The sequence below is a fragment of the Vanellus vanellus genome, assembly GCF_965231255.1.
Source record: "Vanellus vanellus genome assembly, chromosome: 1".
Lineage (NCBI taxonomy): Eukaryota > Metazoa > Chordata > Aves > Charadriiformes > Charadriidae > Vanellus > Vanellus vanellus.
The window spans coordinates 61,663,702-61,691,608 of record NC_138905.1 but is presented as its reverse complement, the minus strand read 5'-3'; the positions used below and the strand labels follow the sequence as shown (position 1 = coordinate 61,691,608).

The 27,907-nt window shown below is 39.7% G+C and overlaps 1 protein-coding gene across 1 annotated transcript in view; it reads right to left on the bottom strand.

Moving 5' to 3' along the window:
* ALDH1L2 (aldehyde dehydrogenase 1 family member L2) overlaps positions 1-23,110 on the bottom strand; it is a gene marked incomplete at both ends in the record, with an annotated part of 34,920 nt that extends 11,810 nt beyond the window's left edge. Inside the window, 13 exon segments of the mRNA XM_082490584.1 lie at positions 1,487-1,614; positions 2,763-2,882; positions 3,635-3,782; positions 4,652-4,743; positions 6,166-6,291; positions 6,678-6,812; positions 7,845-7,934; positions 9,516-9,617; positions 10,466-10,631; positions 14,410-14,644; positions 16,881-17,022; positions 22,927-23,025; positions 23,027-23,110. Coding sequence (XP_082346710.1) covers positions 1,487-1,614; positions 2,763-2,882; positions 3,635-3,782; positions 4,652-4,743; positions 6,166-6,291; positions 6,678-6,812; positions 7,845-7,934; positions 9,516-9,617; positions 10,466-10,631; positions 14,410-14,644; positions 16,881-17,022; positions 22,927-23,025; positions 23,027-23,110 — 1,667 coding nt within the window.
* Between the last annotated feature and the right edge of the window lie 4,797 nt (positions 23,111-27,907).

Genomic DNA, 27,907 nt, shown 5'->3' with positions numbered 1-27,907 from the left:
CCACAGCACAATAAAGGCTTAATATAGCAGTGGGCATGGGCACACTATTGAAGATGTTTTTTTCTGAAGGTGAAAAAAATTCCTTCTCTTCGCTATAGATAAATGTGCAGTATTCTCAGCACAATTGACTTAGCCAGGACATCCAACTACACCCTGTAGAAGAAAGGTGTTCAATACAGAGGATCTGCTCCTTCCTGAGTTCCTTGGGCCTGGAAGTTTCAGGTCTGTTCAAGATCCTAACTTGCTTAAAGGCATCTACTGTCAAGCACAGTAACTAGTAGCTTTCCGTCTACTGAACAGGAACAGAATTTGCCCAATACACGTCCTCTCTGCTGACAATTGATTTGCCATCATCATATTAGCTAAATGTGAATCCGGAGCATTCAGGAGTAGCAATCTGCTTCATTGCCTATCTCTACTCATTCATTTGGATGTCCTAGAACTGAAAAAGCAGTGAAAGCTCTTCATATAGCTCCATGAAAGAGGTTTCCTTCAAAGGGAAGCTCTGGAGCATCTAGTCATCCCAAGTTTGCAAGACACTGTCCTCCCTGTGCTTGCTGTCAGGCACCAGAAGCATCATGCTGCATATGGAGAATCCATAGTAATTGGGCTTTTATTAGCTGCCTCCTGTATCGCTCTCACAATATCTAGCTAACGTGATCATCTTTCCAAGATCAACTCTTGCCCTTCAAGGATCAAAACCCACCATTAAATTACCATTCATTCAGCAAAACCTTTATCTTCTGAAACAGTAATAACACAGCCAAAATGAGAACGAGGCATTATCTAGGATTGACACAGTGAAACAGTTACAAAAGAGAACTGGAAATGCGTCAGAAAAAGGTAGGATTCAGCTTAGAGAATTTCTACACAGGACCATTCTTCCACAACAGACCATAACACATCTCCTAGAGTGGGTCTTCAGCCAGGTAAGAAGTATGCTGGGATATGATCCCAAAAAATCTAGCATCAGTTACAGTCTGTTTCAAAATTAGTGGCAACGTGGCTGTATGTTTACTGTATGGACTGCAGATGCAGGCAGGCTTAGCAAGGTCAAAAGTCCCAGCCTACCCAACCTAGGTAGACTCTGCCTTTGAAAACCGAGCCTCATTTATACAGAAGGGTTTGGACTTTACAAGGGAATTTTCAATCCTTGCAACAAAAGTCATATAGATTAACCGAAGCCGTTAAGTATTTAAAAGATGGCTTCCTCAAATTCATTGTTTCCATTCATAATTAATAATAAAAAAAATGGCGGCAGTGAGAGATCAGAAGATTTTTTTCTGCCGCAAGAAAGGTTATCCAACTAAGATCTGAGGCCAGTACACCGAAGTAAATTAGGGGATGAAAAGATGACTAGTCTGTTATCTCTGACAGTGGGATTATGAATGGGCATCATATTCAGAAAACTACGCAACGATTCTTCAGAGGAACAAAAAACAAGACTCGAAGAAACTGAAACAAACACAAGCTGCCTTTTACGTACCTGTACATGAGTCGCCCTCTTTCCCTTGCATTCATTCTTCCCCATTCACCATTTTCAAATGCCTCCTTTGCTGCTGCCACTGCCTTGTCAACATCAGCCAATGAAGCAGAAGATACACTGGCTATTATCTGTCCAAAGGTAGCATTGTGTTAGCTCAGACTGAGAGACAGGCAGAGTGTTAGTCCTTCCTCCGAAACTTCTTGACTGCATATAATCAAATACTTAGTATCCTCAACCCCAGCAGTTGTCGCGGGTGAGTCAGGCTGCAGAAAGGTCAGACACAACCGAGGTGACCGAATTTCACTGCAGGGACTCAGATTCCTAGATCTTTTTCCTTCTTCACAGGCAAGGCGCATTGTTCCACTGGATTTCACACTCTCTTTCCATATGTAAAATCAATGTGATAATACAAAAGTTGGAAGTCTTTATATGTGCTATTATGATTTAATATCGAAACATGCTGAAACGACTCCCACATGTTCCATTTCTTAGGAAAGCAGCTTCTGTTACCATAAACCACCATATTTTATGATGATTGTGTTCTATAAATACATACATTGTAAATCCTAATACAGAATTTTTATAACTTTTATTCCATTCCATAATGAGTTTCAGGAAAATTACCAGAGTCTGACTTCTGACGATAGCTAAATTTGTGGCATTGATTTCAGCAGAACTGATTTACTCCAGAATTAAATGGCAATTACATGAACATAAGAATCACTTCTCTTATTTATAATTCATAGTTAGGAGTTGCTCAACCAAGATTCAGTAGTTCAGGACTGAAGTGCAACTGTATGTATTTATTTTCCTATTGAAAAGTAATTTTTCTTACTGGGAATTTAAAGGGACATTTTAAAGTCACACTTGCCCTAAGACATCAGATTTGTAAAAAAAAGTAAAATAAAAACTGAAGTTGATGACTGACAGGAAATATGTACAATATCCTAAAAGAAATACTTCTATAGCAACTAAACTTCAGCAATTTATATTTGCATAGCTAAACAAGAATGAAATCAAAGTAAGATACACAGCAGGGTATGGAAATTGACATAATGAAGCGGAAGTAGCTTTTTTTTGCTGTGCAGCTTGACTGAAATGGGAAACTGTAGAATATACAAACAGAAGTAAATTGAAACTTCAAATTATTTCTAGGGGTTGTTCAATGTGTACTGCATGGTTTTGAAATTAGCAATATTCAGTTAGTGGTTTAGATTTTTTAGCAGGCAAAGAAACTGGAATAAACTGGTATTGATCATATTTAGGAATTACTTACTGATCCATCTGCTGGATTTATAGTGTCATATGTTTTTCCATCATCAGCATTTATAAATTGTCCATTTATGAAACACTGGTATGGCATATTCACAGTCATGTTGTTCACATTTTTTGAAACCTAAGAGTGAAATAAACAACAAATTAATTTAAATTTTTAATAACTAAGATTTTAATGTAGCTTAACAAGCTTTTGATATCTGCAGCCAACATCCAGATGGATTTTAGGAGGTATATGTGCTGTTAGGAGTGAACAAAAGAGTAAAACGAAATGGAAATCGTATTCTCCCTGAATGCCAATGACCATACTCTGAGATAGTTAAGCAGATTTCTGTTTTTTTTTTTTTTATCATTGGATCTCGATGTTCAAACCAATACTAAACCCTGGTTAAAGCTGGTCTTAGTGGACCTCAGGCAAATGCATAATTCCCAAATTTAAGAAATCCTGACTTGCTTAATGACTTAAAAAAACCACAGAATCATCCTTTCATAGGCATTTTTTTGAACAGATTCTTAGCAGAAAAATCTAGCACTGTTTGCGTCAGGAAAGCAGAAGGTCTAGAACCATTCTGATTGAAGCATACGGACAGGAGAGTGCAGGGGAGATAGGAATATCTGTTCACGTGTGAGCTGCTCTGCTGCATGTTCCCGATCTCCTGGTTTCCAGAATACTATAAGTGACATTAAATATAAACTTCCATTCCCAATGCAAATACATATAAGTTGCAAAAAAAAAGTCAAAAAGGAGAGTTTGTATGACCAAATATTTGTTTGTTTTTCCTACTGCATCAAGCAGTCTAATAAAATGCATTGTCTACCCTCCCCCCAAAACCAAGAAAGACTAAGCAATAAAGGCAAAATAAAAGGTCTTACATAGTCAATGACTAACTCTTCTTCTTTGTCTTCTCCTCTGAATTTTCTGACAGCCATTTGAATAAAGTCTGCAAACTTAGTGGCCATATACACATCTTCGTTCTGTAATTGAAGACCACTATATTTCTGTTTGATCTCTTCTAGCATTCTAAAGATTTTGAAGAAAGAATAAGTTTAATTACAAATCAAAGAATTATTCAGATAACTGAATCATTAGAAGGTTGAAAGGAATCGAAACTGGGCACCAGTCTGTATGCATGTGAATGTGTGTGTGTGTTTCTCTGATGACAACGGCACAAAATTTGTGCATTTTACTGAAATCCATTGGTTTAATTGGGGATGTTACGGAAAAGAAGATGTCAGTTCTGCAATACTTTTAGGTAAACTTTTGGAAATAAATTACAAATAGCATATAGTGATTGATAAAGCCGTATATGGGACTTCTCTAACCAATACATAGAGGTCATTCAGAGCTCTATGAGGCTGGTAAGTAATAAGGACAATAATCAGTTTGTTAAAGAAAGAAACAACGGAAATATTGGTCTTATACTATGGCCTGGGATATCTGAGTTGCAAAAAGAAGGTAACTGAGGTGACCCAGCACAGCATGAACTCAGTGCACTTGTAAGCATAGGCTCAATTCTTTCTGTGAAAGGCTCTTCTTTCCCCCTGGGGAATTCTTTGCTCAGCTTCCCAAGCAGCCCTCTGTCTTGAGATACCTGTCGCTCCACGCAGACAGGTTTGACCACCACCATGCTCCCCCATATAGCTGATTTTCCTGAAGTTAAGGGGAATTTTCCTTCAATAGAAAGAGCAGGATTATGTCAATATCTCCTAATTTTGGGAGCAGAACCGTACCACATTTTCAAAGGTAGGAAAGGGAATAGTTAGAGTATTGGAAAATACACGGGGATTTTTTTTTAACACTACTCGATCAACCCTGATTTAAAAACACCATGACAACTTTGTTTCCATTAACTTTGGCTTAAAATTTTTGTTATTTTGAATATTTTTTACCTGACAACATGCATAGAGGATGCTCCAGATTTGAAGAAGTCTGTGGAATCCTCAATTACAGCAACATTGCTCAAAATTCCTTTCCAGATAGCCTAATAATATATAAAAATCATGGAGGCAATAATGAATAATCCTCTAGTGGCAAGAAACATTTATCAAACCATATTTTCTATGGTATCTGTGCCTACAACATGCATTATTTCAAAGGATTCTAAGCTAGAAAATTACTTTAAGAGCATCTCAAACCGTCTAGAGACCTGATGTTAGCCAATAAATTCTTCAGCATAATTAGCTTATCAAAAAACATTAGTTTGTCCATGATAATTTCACCTAATCAGGCAAGAAAGCTGAATAGTACAATGCTAATGATTTTCAGACTTATTTTTTCAAGATCTTTATTCTCCAAAGAGTAACTTCCCATTGCATTACGGAATACATCATCAGCAGAGGCAATGACAGGCTGGAGAATTGACTGGATTGATGGCATTTCTGGCATCTGGGAAGAGCTCAGTAGCAGTTTAAGCTGCATGCATGAGATGGAGATTTCCACTAACATGAATAGTGAATTAACTGTTAATGTAATATTTCAATTTATTATAATTAGGTTTCAGAGTTAGCAGGTAGTATTATGAACTGTAGAATTTATATTTCTTTTTGCTCTTGTCTCAGTCAGTTAATAGCTCCAGGCACCATTTAGGTTGCTGGCAAGCACGTTCAAGGTAATCTTGAAGCAGCAGTTTAAAATATTATTGCATCACGCTGCCTAACCTGTGCCAAAAGTTATTGACCCTGTAGCAGACTTAGCAGAAGGGAAGACATCTGTGATTCACTTGCCCTGGCACAAAACTTTAACGACAAATGAGGCTAAGCCCACGACACTGACTACAGAGGAATGGATTACAGGAGAGGGCAGCAAAGTTCCTCTCGGGCTACGAGAGCTTTCTGCTCCAGCTGCCCCGTTGCTGCATCCCTCTGGCAGCCAGTCCCTTGTGGGTGGTTGTGGCAGAAGAGAGACAGCGCACACAGGTACAGGGAGAAAACTGCTGCTTTTCTCTTTTGGACTGCTGTTGTAAGACTCCCTGGAGCTTGTCCAACAGGACCACCTGAGCACATCCTAGTGAGTAACGCCACAGCGAAGAGAGGATTTCAGAACTGTCCAAGTCTGTCAGTGTTGAAAACCTTGCTGTTGTGAGGCGAAGGTCAATTTGTTTTTCCTCACTCCCAGCTTCACCATAGATATTTATCATAACTGGCCCTGCAATCACTGTATTTGTATCACTGTATCTGAAATAAAACTTTCTAAAGTGATGCGTAAGTACTCTAGTGAGTTCCCAGTTCCACCTGAATTAATGTCAACAACTGTCCTGGTTTTTGACAGGACCATAACTAAAGATTCAACCCCATACTTTGAGTACATTTTATCAAAAACCAACTTTCATGCCTAAATAAAATATATGCCTTGCCTATAATGAGAAATAAATAATGATGTTGTCTAAAGCCATTTATTGAATTACCCTGATATCTTCTGCCATCTTTTTCTCCTCTTCTGTAAGTTCCAGGGCAGCTGTTTCATCAGAAGAGAAGTATTTAGATGCAGGGATCATCTTTCCATCCTCAAACTGCAGATTTCTCACTAGTACCTGAAAAATGAGAAGATATGATTTTAAATTATCTGGGAGCCAATACATCCTTGTGTGAAGAGTTTTTAGGCATTAATATGGTTATTGAAATAGTAAAATAAATGGCTTGCAGGAGAGCTGCTATAATGCAGGTAATTTAACACAGGCCACTCCTACCTGTCTTTCAGATTCTCTCCTAGTATTAATACATTCATACTGGAAATGAATATGGATCACGTAAGAAGCAAAACATTGTCTTCTCTGTAGGATGGTAGAGGATTGATAAACTCCAAGCAAATTAGCTGTCATTAGCAGCAAGATTTGTATAGCCTGGCAATTCCACACTACTTGCACTTCTTGCTAAAGTTATTCCATTGACACTCTTTTTTGCCAAGGTGAGCACTTACCATCTTTCCGTCATTACCAAAAACGACTAGACCATTCTTGGTTACAAGTCCAGGTCTTGAAGCACCTTTTATTGCCAGCTCTTGTCCAGCAGGCACTGAAGCATCAAGTAATGATGACCCGTAAAAAGTAACCACCTAAAAATAAATGGGATTAAAAGTGCACAGATACTAAACATGCTCTAAAATTCTATTAATGAAATGATACTGTTTTGAAGCTTTAATATAATATAAATAAAATATAAGTACCTACACACGGAAAACATGTTACAACATTATTTCTCTATCTTTACAACCCAGGACATGTAAAAATTTGGAAGCTGCCTAATCCTGCAAAGCTGCTTAGCTGTAACAATGCGCATGCTGGAACCAGGGCAGAAAGGGAAGCAGTTTCTGTCAGTGCATGCCCAAAGTGAGAGACCAGCAGAAGCCTGACTGCTCTCAGGGTGGCAATGCTGCCCCTCTCTGATATTCTTTCTGGGCTCCCAAAAACAGTTCCTGGACTTTAGGGCAGAACCAGGCTTTTAGAGCAGCATACTAGCAGATGGCTAATAGTTAAGTAACAAAATCTGCACATCACAGCCAGTAAAGATAATGTGATTTTTAAAATATTTTATGTAAGTACTATGTGGATCGAATATATAGTACGTTTAATACATTGAAAGGAAGTAGTTGGTTTTGGATGAAATGAGATATGTTTATTTCTGCAAATGGTCTAGGACCAAATCTCTTTTAAAACAACCTTTGTTATTTCAGTAGCTCACAGTGTTTAATTTTGCTGTTACTACTGTGATGTTGCCCACTGCACAGCATGGGTCGCACTATACTGTAATGCATGCCTACTTCCCAAAATGACTGGCACAGTCTGGTTCTGCCTTTCTTACTTACTGCTTTGTACCATGCCCAAATTTTTCAAGATATTGCTCTTATCTTTCTTTGAATTAAATGTATCTATCATTTAAAAAAAAAAAACCCAAACTACTGTGTTCTGTACATGTGTTTATGTGCCTGTTCTAGATATAGCCAAAACATATAGTCATTAAATGAGAGCTACTCCAACGTAACTCTCATTTGTATTCACCTGTATGCAGACACCTTTAGTTTTATAATAAAAAAGGTCAAAAAGAAGGAATAGAAAAGAAGAACATTCTTCTGGTTTTCAAAGCATACCTGGCCATCTATTGTTGCCCATGCTCCAGGCACTTTATCATGCCCTCGGATCCAATTGTGCAAAGCTGCTGCAGGTTGGTCCCAGGAGATCTAGGAAATCAAGACATGCCAGCTAATTCTTCTCTGGTTAGGTATAAATCAAGTTAGTAATGTTCTATATAAGAATTACACATTCTCCCCGCTTCTCTTGCAACCGTTCATTTATTTAAGAACGCAGAAAGGGTCTGGTCTAATAAAGGAAGATCAGTGATCTCCAGGCGGCTAACCATCAAAGACCTACCCAATGGGATGCTCAGCACTTGTGTGTTCTGTGCGGTCTATATATTTTCAAAGATTCTCCTTCTCACAATAATATAATGAAAATATAACCCTTGCTACCAGGTATTAATCCATAAATAATTAATATTATGATTAACAACTTTAATAAGCATAGTATAAATACGAATTAGTGTATGCCTGAGGTATCACCTTCTGCTGAAGATGATCTCTGTATTGCTTGGATCCTAAGTTCTTTAATAAATCTACAAACATTTACTAAAATACTTTTAATAATTTACTAACCCTTTATAATTTTTTTTCCGTAAATGGAATCCCTGCTACCACTTGCAATTCCTGCAAGACTTTGAGGAAAAAGGAAATAATATTTTAAGAATGTCATGTATATTTAATATGTAACACCAGTGAAAATGTGTTCCTTTATCTTCGCAGTATTGTATGTGTACAAAATGAATGAAAGTATCAGAATAACTATTAAATAACAAAACTCAGCCATCATCCCAGCATCCTTCTTAGTTTAAGCACAAAGAATATGTAGAAGCAAGTTATAAGCCAATGAGAATAGTTTTACACCAAAGACATTAAGCTAGTTTGCTCCAGGGAAGCTCCTTCTATATTATATTAAAGGGATGAATAAAGATGTCCTTATGCAAAGCTATTTATTTCTAAGGTAAGTCAGGAATTGAAATATGATAAAAAGCATCACCTACAATATTTCAGGTGGAAAGGACTACATTCACCATGGACAAGAGATTGGAATGGTTGGAATAATTTTACTTTTTCTTTTTTTAAAAAACTTTTGCACTGCTCTAGAAAAGGAAAATAATGTATTACAGGCAGCATTCACTATCATTTTATGGTGGCCTTCCAAACTACAAAGAAGATCCAACTAATGCAGTGGGGGTGCTTATATAATATAATTCTTATATGGGTGTTTAAATAATTTATTTATCTGTTGTTTGTTTACATGACCTGTATTTTCTTTTCTTCGTGTTAACAGGAAAGGTGACAACACTTGCTTTTGCTAACATCAAATCTATTTCTGGTAGAGAATTTAGTACGCACTGTTGGTAAACAGAGAGTGCTATCTCCATTCAGTACTGTATTTAAAAGTATGGTAACATATTAAGAATCCACTGAAGGTGCAGCTGCCATCTAGCTGCGTATAGATGATCCTAAGTAGGACACCAAGTTTCTAAATATATGTAACTGCTGAAAGGGAATACAAACTTAACCTGGGGCTCCATTACACACATCCTTGGAGTTATCCCAGGAATAGGAGGTCGGGAAAGAGCTGAGTTAAAATTCTTGTTAACTTGATATCACTACTATTGCAATCTCAGTTAATAACAACTTTTCTAGTGATATGCACAAACCAGTGTTATTTAACACTACCTCTGCATTTTCCTTTTTCTGGATCCCTTCGTATGTTGCCCCTTCTTTAGGCTGAGGTATGCGAGGGGCCTTACCATCAGCAATTAGATGTACAGCTTCCACCTAAGTGAAAAAGTAACAGATTTAATGTTAGCTTGGTTCCCCTTTTTTCCTCAGTCATATTTATGAATGACAGAAAAAGACTTTCTGCAAAAAGGGGAACTAGTTTACTTTTAAAACCTAAGATTTCCAAAATCTAGGGGACCAATGCTGCACTGATTAACATGCATATATGCTTAAACTTCTTTGACAAAAGAAATAGCCTCAGAAATTTGATGGGAGTACCTAGTCACCAAACATATAGCAGCTGCCTAAATTCTGCAGGACCAGAATGTGGCTCTATATTTTTGCATTCAACTCTTTCCTTTTTCTTTCTGCAAAAAGTTAATTCTCTGCATTTAAATATAGAGAAAAAAACCAAACCTCTAAAGAGCCATGCTTAGTATTTTTTATGCATTTTCTTTTCTTCATTTTAAAACAAAACAAAAGAAGGACAAGTACAGAAAATCCAAAGCCAATCCACCAGGGCTCTGAAGTTAAAACACCATCCCCCCCTTTTTTTTTTCAACCTCACCCTTAACTTTCTGCTCTCTCTGAGCCTGTAAAAAGTTTCACCTTGTAAAAACATTCAAGAAATCTGTGGAAAGAGCTACATTCCAGACAGATCTGGCTTCTTGACTTCTGTGGAAACAGGATATGCTCTGCCCACTGCCAGCAACAAATATTCTGAGGCCACCTCCTCAGCTGTCCTGAAGCTGCACAGCTCCACTGAAGTCTAGGATTCAGCTGAACACCACAACCTCTGTCTTTCCAAATGTATGCATCTTGTCTATATTTCATTTACTTTCAAACTCCACCAGATGCCTTTCTTTTCCTCTTAAAATGTTGATATTTAGCACATCTAAACTTACCATAGCCTTTATTCCTTCTGGGAAGAGAAACCGGTTATAGAGGTCATCCACAGTATCGTTTTGGCCAACATCACATTCCCGTTGCAGAAGTATTGGTCCAGTGTCCAAACCATCATCAGCCCAAAAAATAGTAAATCCTGCTTTCTTATCTCCTTGAATTAAAGTCCTGGACATAAAAATACCCCACCCTTATAGTGAATACTGACAGTCTGAAAGTAGTCAGGGATATCAACCCGTTCATTACACATTCATTTGCATTAGGTAGATAGAAAAGAAAATCCTAACTGTCTTTAATACTAATTTCATTGCTCGTTTCATAGTCAGAAACCCAGTTTTGATACTGTTGATGTGTGGTTTCCACAAAGTGGTGTAAGAAATGCTGCAACCGAATCCAGTGTGTCTATCAAACAGTTCATTGTGATAATTATTTTTAAAGTATTATTAGTGGTAAGACACAAAGAGCCAAAGGTGTGCAATAGTTATGATATGATTTGAAAGATGGAAGCATCTAGACAGCATATTGTCTGAATAATTTATAGTTTACTGTAACTAGCTAAGCCTCACAACTTATCTGTAGGTCAGCAAGGGAAGTACAGTTATCCCACAGCTGAAAAAGAGTTAAACTCAGAGTGGAAAATGATGGACATGCAACTGTTTAAGGAAAAGTTATTAAGAGAATTCATATCCAACCAGATTCTCAGCTGCTGTGAATGAATATAGCACTGCTTACAATAGACCTATGCCGATTTACGCCAGCTCAGGGTCTGCCTCTGAATCTGAAGGGAACTTCAACCACTTAAATTTCCAGTTCTCCTTTGGAACTGCATGTGCCTCAGAATGACGTATAATCAAACAGAAGTGTGTTTAAGGGAGCAGCCAGAAATGGAGATATGTATATCTTTCATACATGTTTTTAACCATTTGTCTGCATGCAAACGCCAATGCCATTTTCTGTAAGACAAATCTCATATAAGTATTCCCTTGGCAGTCCATGCTGTAACAGGATCACCTGAGAACTGGCTTACACACATGAAAAATCACTATTAATTGGAAGCACTGAAAACTACATTATTAAAAGGAGTAAAGCACACATTTGTGCAGAACGAGGGACAAACTCTAATGACAACTAGGGAAGTTGGCAGGTTCACAAAAGTGAAAGCTTACAGAAGTTTGGCTAGCCCGTATCAGATCTTTCACACGTTTAAGCAGCATCTCTTCCGTTTTGTATTACATACAAACACCGAAAGAGCACCTTGGTGAGAAGCGCATGTCCTCTGCATGGCTGGAGAAGAAGGTACCATGGGAAAGTGTCTAGGACAAGAGGAAATGGGTTCAAGTTATGTCAGGGCAGGTTTAGATTAGATGTTAGGAAGCATTTTTTCACTGAAAGGGTTATTAAACATTGGAATAAGCTGCCCAGAGAGGTGGTGGATTCACCATCCCTGGAGGTGTTTAAGAAAAGGGTAGATGAGCTGCTTAGGGACATGGTTTAGGAGTGGTGGTGTTTTTATCAGGGTAGGTTAATGGTTGGACTTGATGATCTTAAAGGTCCCTTCCAACCTCACTGATTCTATGATTCTATGATTCTATGATGCTGAACAGGCGACAGGATGAGAACTACTGTGTGCCCCCTCCTCTGCCCACCAGCTCTGCAGACAGCTGCTGATAACAAAGTGGCAGCAGCTGGAAGAGGCTGTAAAGGGTGGAGTGAAGAACCCTCAGAGGCCCAGGACCCTTGTTTGTGCCTGGTGCCCCTTTAGCCATGGCTAATTCCCACAGACTTTCTTGATCATACTGCAGGGGGAAAGGGTCTGATCAGCACCAGGGCTGTAGCCACAACAGATGAAAGAAGTAATGATGAGAGCAACGGGTGCAAGGGTGAAACACGAGAATGGTCAAGGCCAAGGCCAAATCAAGGCCAAATCCTAGCTTAGTTTAAAGGTCTTAGGACAACAGCCTTTACCCGAAAAGGGCAGGAGCAGGTGCTTACGGAAGGAATATGCAAAATAGGGCAAGACTCTGTTATACACCATTGGGATACATTCCTGTTTCTGGAAACCTTCACCTCAGAAACTTCCTGAAAGAGAGTTTGTATCTACATCTTCGGATTAACTTTTCCTCTGTAAAACATCCTTCTAGAGCCCTCTAGATCTGCAGTTCCACAGTTTAATTACCGACTGCATGGAGTAAAAGTACCTCGATTTTTTAATCAAATCCCACTAGCTGATCTCTTTGCAGACTGCCCCCTAACTTTTGATTAAGAATAAGCAATTGTTCCTTATTCACCTTCCCCTTTCTTTCATGGCTTAATACACTGCTGGCATATTTTCTTCCCAATGACCTCTTTTCCAGTCTGAAGACTCCTAGATTTCTCTCCCATCATGTGGAAGCTGTTCTTTGACTAGCTTTGACCAACTTCCTTAGCCTTTACTGAAGCATTTCTAGCTCTCTCATGTCCTAACTGAGATACAGACAGTATTTAAGGTCCTTCCATGGTCTCTTTTCTGAGTAACAACAACTAACTTAAATTTTATTGCTGCTTGCATATAGTTAGGTTTTTTTTCCTTTATGTACATAATCTTATGTTTTTTAACTTTTAATTTGACCACCCATTTTCTTAATCTCACTTTCTCATTATCACATTTACCCGTTTGTGTAGAAACTGTATTATTTATTACAGATTGAAATGAGAGTGATTGGTCTATAGTTTCCTTTCTTTTCCTCTGAGCCCATTTAAAACTGGTATTGCTCTTGCTCTTTTCCAGTCTCCTGCATCAACACAATCTGAAGGAACAGAAAGATGTGGAATCTTTGCTTGAAAGTCCCCTATTCCTGAGAAGAGATTTTTATTCATTCATCAGTTTATCTAAAAACTCTTACTCACAGTTCAGCTCAAGAGAATTGTTCTGACTTAATTCTACACAAAGAAGAGCTGTACGGTAGTAACTTCTTAAGCTCCTCCATTCTGAATACCAATACAGATTTCCTACTATGGTGTTGTCTTTGATAAGCACCTTTTTTATATCGAACACCTAAATCACCCTATATACCTCCCACCTTGAATGCATTTGAAAAAATGGTTATCATTCAATTTTATGCTGGTTCTTTATTTCCTTCCTAGACTATCTTACTCTATTTTTACATCTTATTTGCCAGATTTTATGCTCTTTTTTATTTTACTCACTTGGACACAACTGTCACTTTTTGAAGGATTTCTTTATGTCTCTAATAGTCTCCTTTACTCCTGTTTAAGTGCTTTAGCTTAGCGTTTTTTCCATCAAGGATTTTTTAAAAAAAAGCCTTTACTTTGAATCTATAACATTGTGTCTTCAGATAATCATCATGCTGTCTGTAAGATTCTTTTACAATTGTTTCTTCATATTTAGGCAATTTCATATTGAATTTAAACACTGTGATAATGGCATTTCTGTTGTCACAAGAATGCTAAAGCTGAGTCTACTGTGGTCATTATTGCAGTGTAGTTCTTTCACAGTAACATTTTGAATGTAGCTGTGCATTGCTTAGGAAGACAGTAAGATAAGGTTTTATTCTTGTGGATTATTTTCTCTCTTCTCCCTTCCCTTCTGTGAAATTTTAGGGTCTGCATCAAGCCCTGTTGTGACAGTGATCTAGTGTTTGTGGGGGATGAGGTAGGAGGGCAGTGTCCTGCCTATGAAAACTACAGATTGTCAATTTGCCTGTGTGAGTAAATTGTATGAATGTCACAGCACTGATCTTCCCAGAATAACAGCTGCCCTTGCATTGGAAATCATAATGAATCTTAGGTATGAAGTGCAGTTGATGAACCAAATACTCAGCTGCTTCAGAGAAGTTCCTTCAGGGCAGCTGCCAGTGAACAGAACTATGCCAGCACTTACACGAGTAACGGGTACAGACCAACATCTTAATGTGACAGACATGCAGTTTTGATGCACCAAACTCACCAGTTGATTGCAGAAGCTCCTCGGTGACGTGGGAGGATGGATGGATGGTAAATAATTGAGCCATGTTTTGGGCAGTCAATAACATCCATGGGGATGAACTGTGTACAGAATGGAAGGACATTTAGCTCTGCTCCAACCGATTTGTAGGCTGCAACTACTTCCTGGATAGGCTTGCCTTTAGCTCTCCATCTGGGGAACTTAAAAACAGGAGTGCCGTCCTTCTCCGCTGCCAGTGCTGAGGGGCAAGAACAATTTTCTTTTTTAATTCACATCTTGTGTTACAAATTCAAACTTGAAATCAGAGAGATAATGCGTGACAACTCAAGCAGATCATCAAGTGTATGATTACGGAGTGCCCTTCGTACTGTTCTGTATGTTGTTTAGAAACCTTTGTGCTTGGATATATTTTATTAATTCTGTCTTTGATTCTCGTTTCTCAGCTTATGTCATTCTAAATTTCAAGTTCACTCTTATGACTTGGTTAATAAGTACCAGTGAAAGCAGGAAAGAACAATGCATGCTGTTGACTATTTAAAGGCGACACGTCATTTCCAGCCCAGTCATTACATTTGCCGGCAACAGATTTGTTTTGGCAGAACTTAATTTTCCACATCAGAAATTTGTATGTGAATATGACTACGTACAACTAATATTCACTCAAGTCAGCGGCATTTTGCCATGTGGTGCATATAACTACAGATCCTAGAGGCCTTCAGTAATTTCTTCAAAATTCTGTTTACTGATGCCTTTCATATTCTGTTTACTGATATGCTTCCATTTATATGTGAGACACAGAGCTACACCCAAAATTAGGCTCAGAGGCAAGAAAAAACAACTGCAGTAATTGCAGAGAGAATTTTTACGTGTTTAATAAATTCTATTGTGCAACCGTTTAATAACTCATCACAGAGAGTAGGATAGTAGAGTTAAACTCTACATCTGTTGAGTTGTATGTGTAATAGAAAGAAAAGGGAAAACAAGAAGAGGTATGGAAAATTCACATAATTTAATTTATATTTCTAAACACATTTTTGTACTTTCCTTTATCTTTTTCACTTCTGAAATTGGATCTTTAGTTTGACCTGAAGTATCTTTAGCCTGTTAACGTAGGTCTTAAGTAAATGCTTACTTAAATATAACTCCATGGACATTAGTGTGCACTGCAATTGCTTTTAGAAATAGAAATCATAGCTGTCTGAGGATATAGAAACATTAGCAAGTTGCACTTGAGACTTAAACTACTTGAGTCATCTGGAAGTAAAAAGCAAAAAAGTACCTAGTAATTTCTCTTTTTTTTTTTTTTTCATTAGGAGAGCAATAACCTAATTCTATGGTTTAGTTAAAATAAATATATGACTGAAATCAGTGGAAGATTTGCTTAGTTACATCTTCTAGTGTAATAAGTGTACAACAATAGTTTATATACTATAACCAAGTACTATGGTATGCTTCCAGAGCTGGATAGTTGAATTGTCTTTTTCTAAACTAATAGTTGCGTCCTCTAATTCTTCCAAAGTGTGATTAAATCTTTTAATGAGGTAGAGTTACAGAATATAATAAACCTGAGAACTGTATGCTAGTTTGGGAGCGCCACAGCCCAGGTAAGCAAAATTTATGTTTGATTCTTCCCTCATAAGAGTTCTGTAAAAACATGTCAGGACCTGACAAAAGAAAAGACAAAAGACTTAAGACAATTCATGTCATGTAGTTTTAATTTCTGATTATCCATAAAGGTATATTTCATTCTGGGACTTCCATTTGCTAATCATATTAACTCACTATTTTTGTGCCACTGAAAAAAAAAAGTTACAATTCAGATGATTCCAAAGTAGCTCCTTTGTCACACTGGGTTCTGCTGTATGAGTACAATTCTGCATACCTGTAAGGCAACAACTCTTTCTTTAAGAAGTCTGGAAAATCCTTATGCATCTTGGCAATGGGAAAAGGGAGAGCAAAGCCTCCTCTACCCTTTCCAATGGGTTTTCCATGGTCTAGGTGGAGGAGAAATAGGCTCTGCAGGCACACTGCCACATGCAAGCTTGTCAGAAAGGGCAGAAAGCCAGGGATAAACTGTCTTGGCTTCATCCCATGAGTGCCCAGACAGCAGAGTGACCCAAGTGACAGACATTTGTATTCGAGTATATGCTCAGCAGCTATTTGCTTTAAGATACAGATCTAGTTCAGGATGATTACCTCTAGCATGTACATTCAAATAAGGTAGCCAGATTAATTTATTTTTTAAATATCATAATGTATGGCCCTGCGTGGTTAGAAACAACTTTTAAATACTAGCTAACAAGGCGAAATCTGTTCTGGGACTTGTGTTTGTTAAAGCATAGTTCTTGTGCTGAATCCAGTGTAATAAAGGCAATACATGCAAGTCATTCCCATATAGATATCACCTTCTCACGAAAAGGCAAGTTTGTTATGTATGCCTGTAATTTTAACATTTGGATTGAGGCAACACTTACCCAAAGGATCAGCTTGTCCATTCTTGTCAGGAACTGTGAATACTCCCACAACTTTATGGCCCTCTCTTCTCAGCTTGTTATAAACTTCTTGTCCAAAAATACTTTGACCTATAAGGGCTAGCTTTAGCTTATGTTGATACGCCTGATAAAAAGAATTAAAATAAGCCATGTTCTAGGATGCAAAGAAAATAAGTTGTTGCTTACATTTCTCTCTTGCTCCTTCTTGATCAACGTTCATTTCTATTTAAAATGTAATAGTTTTTTTTACCCCAATCACTTTCAAAGGATTAATAATCATTTTTTGAGTTTAATGACAGGCAATGTACAAATCAGAGAGAACGTACTTAACATAAAAGTATCATCTGATACCATCACTGATGTTTATATTGCTTTCCCAGTATTTTCCTTAGACAGACCCACTGCTTGTTACAAGAGGCATAACAGGCTCCATGATCTTATTCATAGTCAGAACTAATATGATAAATGAAAATACGTTTTTTGAAACACATACATAAACCACTTATTCTAGACGTAACTTAGGTGCCTGGAAAATGCCCTCTAAACCCCTGTAATTAAATGGTGGCATATTATTTGTGCTTAATATGTATAGACTAAAGAAGACAAGCTTGCATTGTTCCTGCCAAGTTAAAGGCAATGATCATCCATTTGATCCTCCTATGAGGAAATACTGCAAGGTTCCTTTGTTTGACTTCCACTGCCTTCTGTGTTTGCATCCCAGTACACTGGACACATGCTTTTAAGCTTCTTCAGATGGAGTAGGTGCCAGTAACTGCCCCAACCTTTTCTTTTTAGAATAGTTAGAATCACAACACTACTATATCGGGACATCACATACTGCTACATTATTCAAGTGCTTGCACCCTGAGAAAACTATTAATTCCTTCAGAGTCCATTTAGATTTAGGGGCAGTTGTGCTCCTCTCCCACCCTACTTCCAGTCCCTTGCCTCTAACACCTCCTTTATCCCAGAACTGGTATTCCTGTAGCTGAATGAACTGGATTAGGGTGCTGAGGTAGGGAGGCACTGACCTGACAAAATGCAGCTTATTCTTAACTGGATCTGTTCACTAATCTAGTTCATTGCACTGCCACAAGTCCTAACGCAGGTCCAGTGGGGGAGCAGGAATGAGCATGCAGGCACTGGCAGAAGGGTGGAACTGTCCCTATAAGCACTGCCTTTGCATTTTTCATCAGCTTCTGGAAACTGAAAACTGGAAACCTTCAAAAAACAAATGGACTAGTAGATCTGGTTATGAAGGAAGGGTCCAGACAGAATAAACAGAAAAGTTACCTTCCCCAAAGCTGAATCTAGTAGAACCTATTCCTAGACTCAAACCATTAAAGATCCCTCCTCTTGGGAGGCCTGAATGAAAGGTAGACAATAAATCCACATACTCCCCACCTTTACTCTTAACTTAATCTTTCCCAACTGGACTTTGACTTCCATTTTTTTGAATGACGCATTGGATGTCATAAGCTCAGAACGACAAAGAGAAATCAAAGCACTGTTTGAATACTTAACCACCGGCATTTGTTCTGTATGTTGGCATTTGTGTGGTTTTCTTCTCCCTCCTCTTTTCCCTTTCTTACAGTGGCTGGGACATGAGGATACCTTGATAAAGTGGGCTATTGGTTGGATACCAAATGGTCTGGACTGCCCATCAGATCATATGACAAATTCTATGACAAACAGAAATGTCCTGAAAAACAGGTTACTCAAAACCACAACCTGTTTCATTGCAATTCATTTCACAGCTAAAGTATTATGGATATATTTTGCTGCTGTCAAATCACATTTTAGTGGTGCAGCTAGCCTCAGAAAAGGGAGTTATGAAATGGTAGGTTCCATTAGAGAAATATTGAAGTGTGCTCTTTATTTTTTATATAAAATAATAGGAAATAACTACTTGTGCAGAGACAGTATTTTCCCTCAGAATGAAACTGTGTAGTAAAACTCTCCCTGTTATTACAGCATTGGTCAGCACTAGTGCAACTGCAGTAGTAACACGTAGTAAGATGCAAAGGTGGACATAACTCAGGCTCTTTCAAAATCAGATTGTTATAGTTGGCTGGTAAAAAGCGTCTGTGAGACTGATGATGATAATATACCTAACCAACACTGCACTGTTGGCAGTAATGCCTAAAGTATGACCACTATTTTGTTCTTAATAAAGACGAGACCTTGTTCTGAATTACAATGAGCACAACTTATCCTTGGAATCTTTGTCTAGCAGGACCCAATGGATGTAGGTAGACCTCATTACCAACGCTTTATGACCAATACCTTTGCCTTTACAGCAGAAATGTTGCTGCATTATAAAAAGTAATCATCAGATTTTCCTAATAGCTTAATTATTTTAACTATAGCAGGCAAGTTGGAGAAAGATTAACCTCCTGGATTACTGAACATGTCTGGTATGGTATGAAATCCTCTGATTTCTGTACAATGCTAATTTACAGTGGTAGCCCCACTAGTGCACTGAAGAAACATTAAAGATTGTCCAGATGAGAGTCACTTATTCTCCTTTTGTCCTTTTGTTAACATCTCCCAGTAAGAACACAAGACTGGAAGGGATCTCCTTAGCTAACAAATCTGGTCCTCTGCCATCACAAGCAATCATGTCATATGATCGCTTTTGTAAATGCATCTGACCTCCATTTTAAAGTACTTTTACTTACTGCTGTACTCTGTTGCTTTTCTGATACTTGGCCAATCTTCTTGTAATTTTCAGTCCAAATTTATCACCACTTTGATAGCTACTTTTTATTAACTTATTCACAAAGTGTTAATAACATATGCATCCCCTATTCCTAAACTTAACTTTTAGTTCACATTTCCCTGTCAATAAATCTGATTCTCAGATTACATGGAACTGCGTACCAGTTTCAGTTCCAAATCATGAGCTGCTGTAAATCAACATAGTTTCAATAAAGCTACACATGCTTAATTTGTGCTAGTTGTGGAACTGAGTCAACAAATGGTGAGAAGTAAACAGAGAACACAGACTCCAAAGGAACAAAAAAATAAAACTGGCAAAATTGAGAAGATTGCAGACTGGTTAAGTCCCATTTCTTCATTGTAGTGCACAAAAAGATTAGCCTGGCAGCAAATCAGCTCTGCTGTTTCACACTTACAGAAAGCTACTCAAATGGAGACTGATTTAAATTGCAAGATGGATCTGATAATTATGCTATGACCAGTGTTCTTGAGTTACTTCTCCAATGAATGGGACACGTGTATTGCGTGATTTCTATTAACATCTGGCTTAGATGTGGCAATTTGCTTGTAGTGCATTAACACATACACAGCCATCAGTAGAAAGCAGGAGCCAAACCCACAAGTCAGCCATACACAGGATTTCTACTGAGTAAAAAGAAAAAGAAAAGAAAAGAAATCCCATATATGGAAGGGCTTGCATCATCAGACCAAAAATTCAACCCTTGATTTTTTGTCTCATTTGAAAAACAACAATTGAGCAACTGCACAAGATCTTATAGCAACCCTGCATCTTATTTTGGAAATTCTCCTCAAGCATTTTTACGTAAGATGAGTTAGACCTGTGAAAGTGGGAAATCCTTTTAGAATAATTTAATGCGGACATAACACCTGATTAAAATGGAAAGTTCTACAAGATTACATAGAAATGAAAACCAGTTTGTTTTTTTCTTTCTTACAGAAATGGCACATTTTGGCCAGCATACCATCACTAGTGTTCATCAAGAAGCTGTAGAAAGGAAGCTCATTAAAACAACCTTACTGTTGAATAATGTGCTAGATGGATGTTGGATCATTATCACTAACACATACAAAGATTAAACTTTTTATTGCTTCTGTCAGTGATGTTAAGAGGCTATATTGGATTTATTTTGCAGTTGCCTGGCTGACTACAGACATACAACATTCATTAACAGTGGCACAAGAAGGTTAATGGTCTTTTGTAAAATTACCCAGTTCCTAGTTATGGCAAACAAGGCAGCCCAGGTGGCTTAGAGAGATTTGGCCTTTCTTTTATTACTTTAGTAACCGTAAGATGATGTAGTTATTATGACAGTGCTGCCAAAAGATAAGAATTTAGAAGCTGGCGCTCACTCTACTGTAATTCTGTTGTTTTCATTGTCTGAACTTCTAATTTCTTCTTTAACCTTCTATTTTACTTACATTGTAACACAGATTAGTATTAATTCTGTTTCCTTCCCTGACTCAAGTGCTCCCAGTTTGGATGAAGACAGTAAGATAAAGGTAAGGAGCATAAAACCCAAGAACTACTTGTACAAGCAGTCTTACTTTGAACACTCAACTTGTCTGAAAGTCCATTTCAATATGAAAGCGCAGATTTAAGTTTAACCTCCCTGTTTGAAAATTCTGGCCATATCATCTGTTGATCCAGTACTGGAATTTATTTTACAATGGTGCATTAAAAGATATACAGTTTTAATGTTTGCTTCCATTCTGGTTATTTTTTTCCTCCTAAACACCTAACCAACAATAAAACTAATAAATAGCATTAAACACTGCATAGAGAAGCAGCCTGACAAACTCTTGTCAACTTCTAGTTCCTAAAAATGGAAGACAAGTCCAAGAGCTACATTTTCTTCTCTCAGAAGAGTCTAATGTTACCTAGCCATAGGAGAATATTTATTTCATAGATAAAAATAATTTTCTGTTACTGCCTCTTTTGTATGTGTGTCTAACATTCCATTAGTTATAAATTTCTAATCAAATTCCTTGAAGGTTAACATTTAGTAACTGCTACTCTGGTTATGAAGCTTGCTATCAAAAAGATTACAGTATTTTATTTATTCTTTATAAGAATTTAGTGACGCTAGTAAATATTTTAATGATACATGTTTTTTAAAATTAATGTAGAATTATGCCTTCTTTGAAAGCAGTACTGCAACTTTATTTCTACCGAGGATCCCCCTACATGTGCTGAATTCCAGTGCCTCCAGATAGAAACCTATCGTAGAGCCTCCCCTCCCATCTACACGTCTATGGGCAGTGTGTTCTCACCAGTCATTCATTCTCACTTTTTGGCACTGCTGATTGCATTTCCAAAAAGCTTGTGTTAAAGCTCTTTATTCTAACACTTTCCATGCAGATACCTTTGGAGGACTGCTGTCTTCACACTAAACTGAGCAGTCAAACATGAAACAAGGAACAGTCTTTAGGAAAGAAAAAATCTCCCAGCCTCATTCAGCCTGCCAGACCTACACATCTGGACAACTTGGATTGGGCAAGGCTTTCAGGGAGCGGTTACTTGCATGAGTTCTGCAGTCTATATATTTAACAGGACATAAAGAATGGGTTGGAACAAATGTGCAGAGCTGTACCTTTAGTTTTTTAACTAAACCACACGGTGCAGAGGAATTTAGGCCATCAACTTCAACTCCGAGCAACCCACCATCCCAGAGCTAGAAACTGGCAATGAGAAGGTCACAAACTAAACACACTTCCTAGGCCAAAGCGTGGGGCTTATCTCCGGCACTGGGAACGGGCATGGTCCTTCCTAACTGAGAAGGCAACCTTCAGCTTCTCGCAGGGCAAATCCAGCGTGAGGGATGCAGCGAACAGCCACGCTCACATTGTTCTCGACACATGATTACTGGGGATTATCACAGCATCGCTAGTGCCAGTTCCCTGCAGCTGCCAGGCACATCCCTGCAAGATGCAGCGCCCAGATGATGGCTGCGATCCCGCAAGCAGACCAGCCGGGCAAGATGCTGCTTCTGCACCCGAACCAAGCCTTCTCCCCGACCCTCCTGACCTTCCCGTGTCTCTACGCGCTCTACTAAAACCCCGGCAGAGACAATACGCATCGCATCCTGAAAAATGCCCCCTCCCGCCACTTCCCCCTCCTTGTTCGGCCCCTGGTTGCCCTCCAACCGAGGCGGCACTCCGAGGAGCAACCCCGCCGTTCGCTCCTGGGCACGGCACGGCACGGCACGGCACGGCACGGCACGGCACGGCACGGCACGGCACGGGGGGGAGGGCCCACGTCTCCCGCTGCCCGCCTCGCACTACTCACCGCGGCCGTCGTGCAGATCGTCCGCACCAGCCGCGGGGCTGTCCGCAGCATCTTGCGGAGCGCCGCCGGGCCCCCGGCTCCCTCGGCCGCTCGGCGAAGACCGAGCGGGCACCGCGGCCGCGGCGGACCGCCTCGTCTGATGCAACCCGCGCCGATGCCGCTGGCGCCCCGCCAGCGCATGCATCCGCGGCCGCGGCGGCGCGCCCCCGCCCGGGCCCGCGGGGACCGGCGCGGCGGGCGGAGGAGGGGGGAAGCCCCGCACCTGCCGCTCCCGCTGTCGCCGCGCCCCTCGTCCCCTTGGCGGCTGGCACGGCGGCACCGGCCCCGGGAGAACGGCGGGGGTCGCAGGCACCGTTGCAGCCCCGGGGAGGGGGCGGGGAGCCAGGCAAGCGCCTCTGCCCCCCGCTCCCCGCCGCGGGGCTGTGTCCGCCCCCCCTCTGCTGCTGCCCACGGGCCCGAGGGCAGGGACTAGCGGGGTGGGGTGAGGGGCTCCCGGCCCACGTGGACACGAGTCACAGCCACCTGGGTGGCATTTTGTGGTCCGAGGCGCATGCAGTGCCCCCAGCACTCCCCCGCCGCGGGGACTGCTACAGCCCCAGCCCCCAGAGCAGAGCAGATACCTCCAGCTTTGTCCCCTCCACCCAACCTGTCATTCATGTGAATCTGCTGTGACAGTCAGCAGGTCACATAGATTATCGACATTAATTTTTAGTTTACTGCATGCCAAAATTGCCAGGAATTAGGTTAAAAAGTATTAATGACTTTCTTGAAATTCATCGCCAGCCAACATCACCAGCTATTTTTAAAGCAGCTCATTCTACTTAATAATTAAAAAAAAAAATTCTAGCATTTGAGGTTGTCTGTTAACATGTGTTTCAACTTCAATATTTCTCTAAAGTCACAATAAAATCTTGTCAGAGGTATAGAGAAGATCTTGAAAATACAAATTAAATCTGCTAAAAAAACCCAGAAGGCCAATGAAAATGACCCCAAAAGGGGTATGAATAGCAACCCCAAAAAGAGATAGCATGGCATTAGTATAAGCATCATTGCAAATTGGGTCAGGTTTAAACCCCAGCAACCCTTAATCTTAAAGAAAAAGGGTGCGTAAAAGGCCAAAATACACTCTGTTCCTGTCAAGAAAACGAGGAAGGAAAAACGGAGAAGTTGGTCATTATATGGTTGCATTGTGAACCACTGCAGAGACATCAGAAGCAACACTTGAGCCAAATGTACAACCTGCAGAGATCTTGCTACAGTAGAAAATACAGTCGACAAAGTCTTGCTTAGCACTTGCAAACACCCACGTCTCACTGATGCTTTCCTGCAAAAGAAGTGTGATAGAAATCCCCAGGGTTTAATTCCAAGGCCCTCACTCTCTTCTTCAGAGTACTCCAAATTCTCAGCCGTGCCTGAAAGAACAGCACTGCTGCAGAACTGCTGCTCCCTCCGTGTTAAGGCGACATGGGAAGGCGAGGCGTTGCAAGAGGTAAATTGTGTCAGTCTCAAAGTAAGTCACGTTGGCACAACACAATTCCCCCACGGAGTGAAGTTACACAAGGGTTTGCATTATGGCTCTCGTAACATAATTCATAGAATCATAGAATGGTTTAGATTGGAAGGGACCTTGAAGACCATCAAGTTGCAACTCAGCTGCCATGGACAGGAACACCTTCCATTTGACCAGGTTGCTCAAAGCCCCATCCAACCTGGCCTTGAACGCTTCCAGGGATGGGGAATCCGCAACTTCCCTGGGCAACATGTTCCAGTGCCTCACCACCCTCAGGTGAAAAATTTCTTCCTAATATCTAATCTAGATCTACCCTCTCCCAGTTTAAAGCCATTCCCCCTCATCCTATCACTACATGCCCTTGTAAAAAGTCCCTCTCCAGCCTCCTTGTAGGCACCCTTCAGATACCAGAAGACCGCAATAAGGTCTCCCCGAAGCCTTCTCTTCTCCAGGCTGAACAACCCCAACTCTCTCAGCCTGTCCTCATAGAAGAGGTGCTCCAGCCCTCTGATCATCTTCGTGGCCCTCCTCTGGACTCGATCCAACAGGTTCATCCATGTTTTTCCTATGTTGGGGGCTCCAGAGATGGATGCAGTACTCCAGGTGGGGTCTCACAAGAGCAGAGTAGAGAGGCAGAATCACCTCCCTTGACCTGCTAGCCACGCTTTTTCTGACACAGCCCAGAATATGGTTGGCTTTCTGGGCTGTGATCCCACATTGCTGGCTCATGTTGAGCTTCTCGTCAATCAGCACACGCAGGTCCTTCTCCTCAGGGCTGCTCTAGATCCATTCCCCGCCGAGCCTGTGTTTGTGCTTGGGATTGCCTCGACCCAGATGTAGGACCTTGCACTTGGCCTTGTTGAACTTCATGAGGTTGGCTTGGGCCCACCTCTCCAGCCTGTCCAGGTCCCTCTGGATGGCATCCCTCCCCTTCAGTGTGTCTACCTTGCCGAACAGCTTGGTATCATTGGCAAACTTGCGAGGTTGCATTCAATCTTACTGTCCATGTCTCTGACAAAGATTCATTCCCTGATTTACTCCTGTGCAGCAAAACTAAGTCCTGCTCTTTTTTCAAGGCTTTTGGCAGTCCCATAATTGTAGGTGGCATTGAGTGGAATCAACAGAAATTATAATACAAACTTTTTAATTAAAATAAACCACTGGACTTGGCTTTTGCAATGAAATTTCAACAAAAGAAAATCACCAGTCAGTTCCTATAATTTCCTCTCTGTGAGGTGAAAAACCTAGAGGAGTATTGGCTTGCTTCAGTGAAGATTCTTGTCATGATGCCTTCACTTGGAGTATGTGGTGATTAAGGAATAATCAACCGAGGGAATTAGTGAATTTCTTTGCTCTGAGACATTAAAAACTAAACTAGTAACATTAATGAAAAAGTCCCATTAACAAGGGGAGATAATCTGTTTATACAGGTTGTTCCTTCTCTAGTATCTGTGGAACTATGGGTTTAAAAAGAATGATGTACAGTAATTCCTGATTTTCATTAAGAAAGCTAAAAGATTTTGCTTTGTGGCTTATTTTGAAACAGTATATATTCTGTTGTTACTGGCTACTTCTGTGGGTATGTGGCCTCATATCTTCTAGTTATCACACATAAAATCTACCAAATTTCATTGTTAAAACTGTTTCTTTTAAATACTTCCTCTTTAAATTGTAAAATAAAAACATTAAAACTAACAATTTTGTTGGACTAAAATGCATCACTTCACTACTATAGACACCGTTGATCTGAAATTAGCCTGTTGTTAATCTTCTTTTTCAACTAGCAGTTTATGTAAGAAAGATTAATAATTGCACAGTTTGATAGGTCATGTTGTAGCAATACAGTGACTACACACACACATACACAAGACAGTCATGCAACTGACCAAAACACTATGTGCCCAAATAAAAAGTATAGATTTCTTGTCCTTACTAAAGGAACTATTTCACTACTTCAGACAGTAGGAAGAGTCAACATATGTGTAGTCTCTCTGTGACTTGATGGAAGTTGCACAAATTCCACACAATAGAGTACAAACTACTTCTACTACAAAAGCTGGCATCAAAATGGTCCCTATACTGCAAAGTTTGGAACTGGATTCAAGCATTGCTGAAGTTCATTACACTCCAAATCCTGTTTCATGATCCAAAATCCTCTCCAACTGGAACACCACATACTTGGCATTTAACCGTTGATGCACAGGCTTACGGCAAAATACACGTTTTTCCCAAGTAAGCAATTTGTAATGACTTCTGGCTCTATTTGTTATACACACACAACATAGATAATACAACACTGCATGTGTAAAGCACCAAGGTTTTAATTAATTGGCATACCTTCATCTCCAAAACACAGCTCCAAACCTATTGAGACAATAGCATATCTCCACTTACTTCATAGACTACTAAAACGTTAGGTGACAAAAGGGAAAAATCACAAGAGGTGTCCGTTGTCAGCAGAATCATGGTATAAAGATGAGCTGGGGAGTAAGATGTGGGCTTTACTTTACATTTCATAGCAATGAGAGGGGCAGGGAAACGAAAAGGGATAAAGGTGTGCTAAATCACATGCAAGAACAGCATCTGCATACCATCAGCTTCTTCCTTATGATCTGAGTGATGAACAGCCATTTAACACATTGGCTACTTAGAATTTCAAGGATCAGTGCAAACATTTACAGCCAATTCAAATCATACATTTTTTTGTCATCCAGAAAATTATTAGGTTGACCTCTCTGTCTGAGAACGAGCAATAGGTCGTGTGACATAGTAAACTCCAACACCAGTGTTAAATATTACAATGCACTCTTCCAGGCTTTATGTTGTTTGGAAAAAGTGACACAAAGTACTCCTTCCTGTATCCCAGTCAGAAAAGTACCTTGCAAGTTACCAAAGTTTCTTTCTAATCTGGGGAGAAATCCTTGCTTCAGTCGTATCAGTGTAAATTTATGCAATTGGTTTGGAGCACATTTTATACATTAAGTTTTCTCTCCTGATTTTTTTCTTCCCATTCTGGTCCTTGTTTCTTAAAGCCAAAGTTTAGCTTTGAAAAAACCTGCAATTTTCCATAGTAAGCTTTCCAGCACAGGCTTCCCCCATTCTGTTCCCTAATTTTCCAGAGATGTATGTTAGCAAGTCACAAAAACAGACAAGGGATATGTATAGAAAAACTCGTCAGGAGCTAAACATGCTTGTTCAACAGGATGCTCACAAAGCAAAATGTGTTTGTATGCACAGAAATGTACAGAACAAATGTAAGACCTAATCCAGTTGAACATTATAAATCCTTGTTGATTTCTGTGAAGCAGAAGTTACTCAGTGTCTTTGAAGATATCATCAAGACTTGGCAAGATTATAGAGTAGGCTGTGTTCCACAAGGACACCGAGTACGTGCACATACTGAAGTACTTGGGAAACTGCTCAGAATCTTCCAGGATTTGTTTTCTTTTGAAAATCATGCCCTAGGATTCA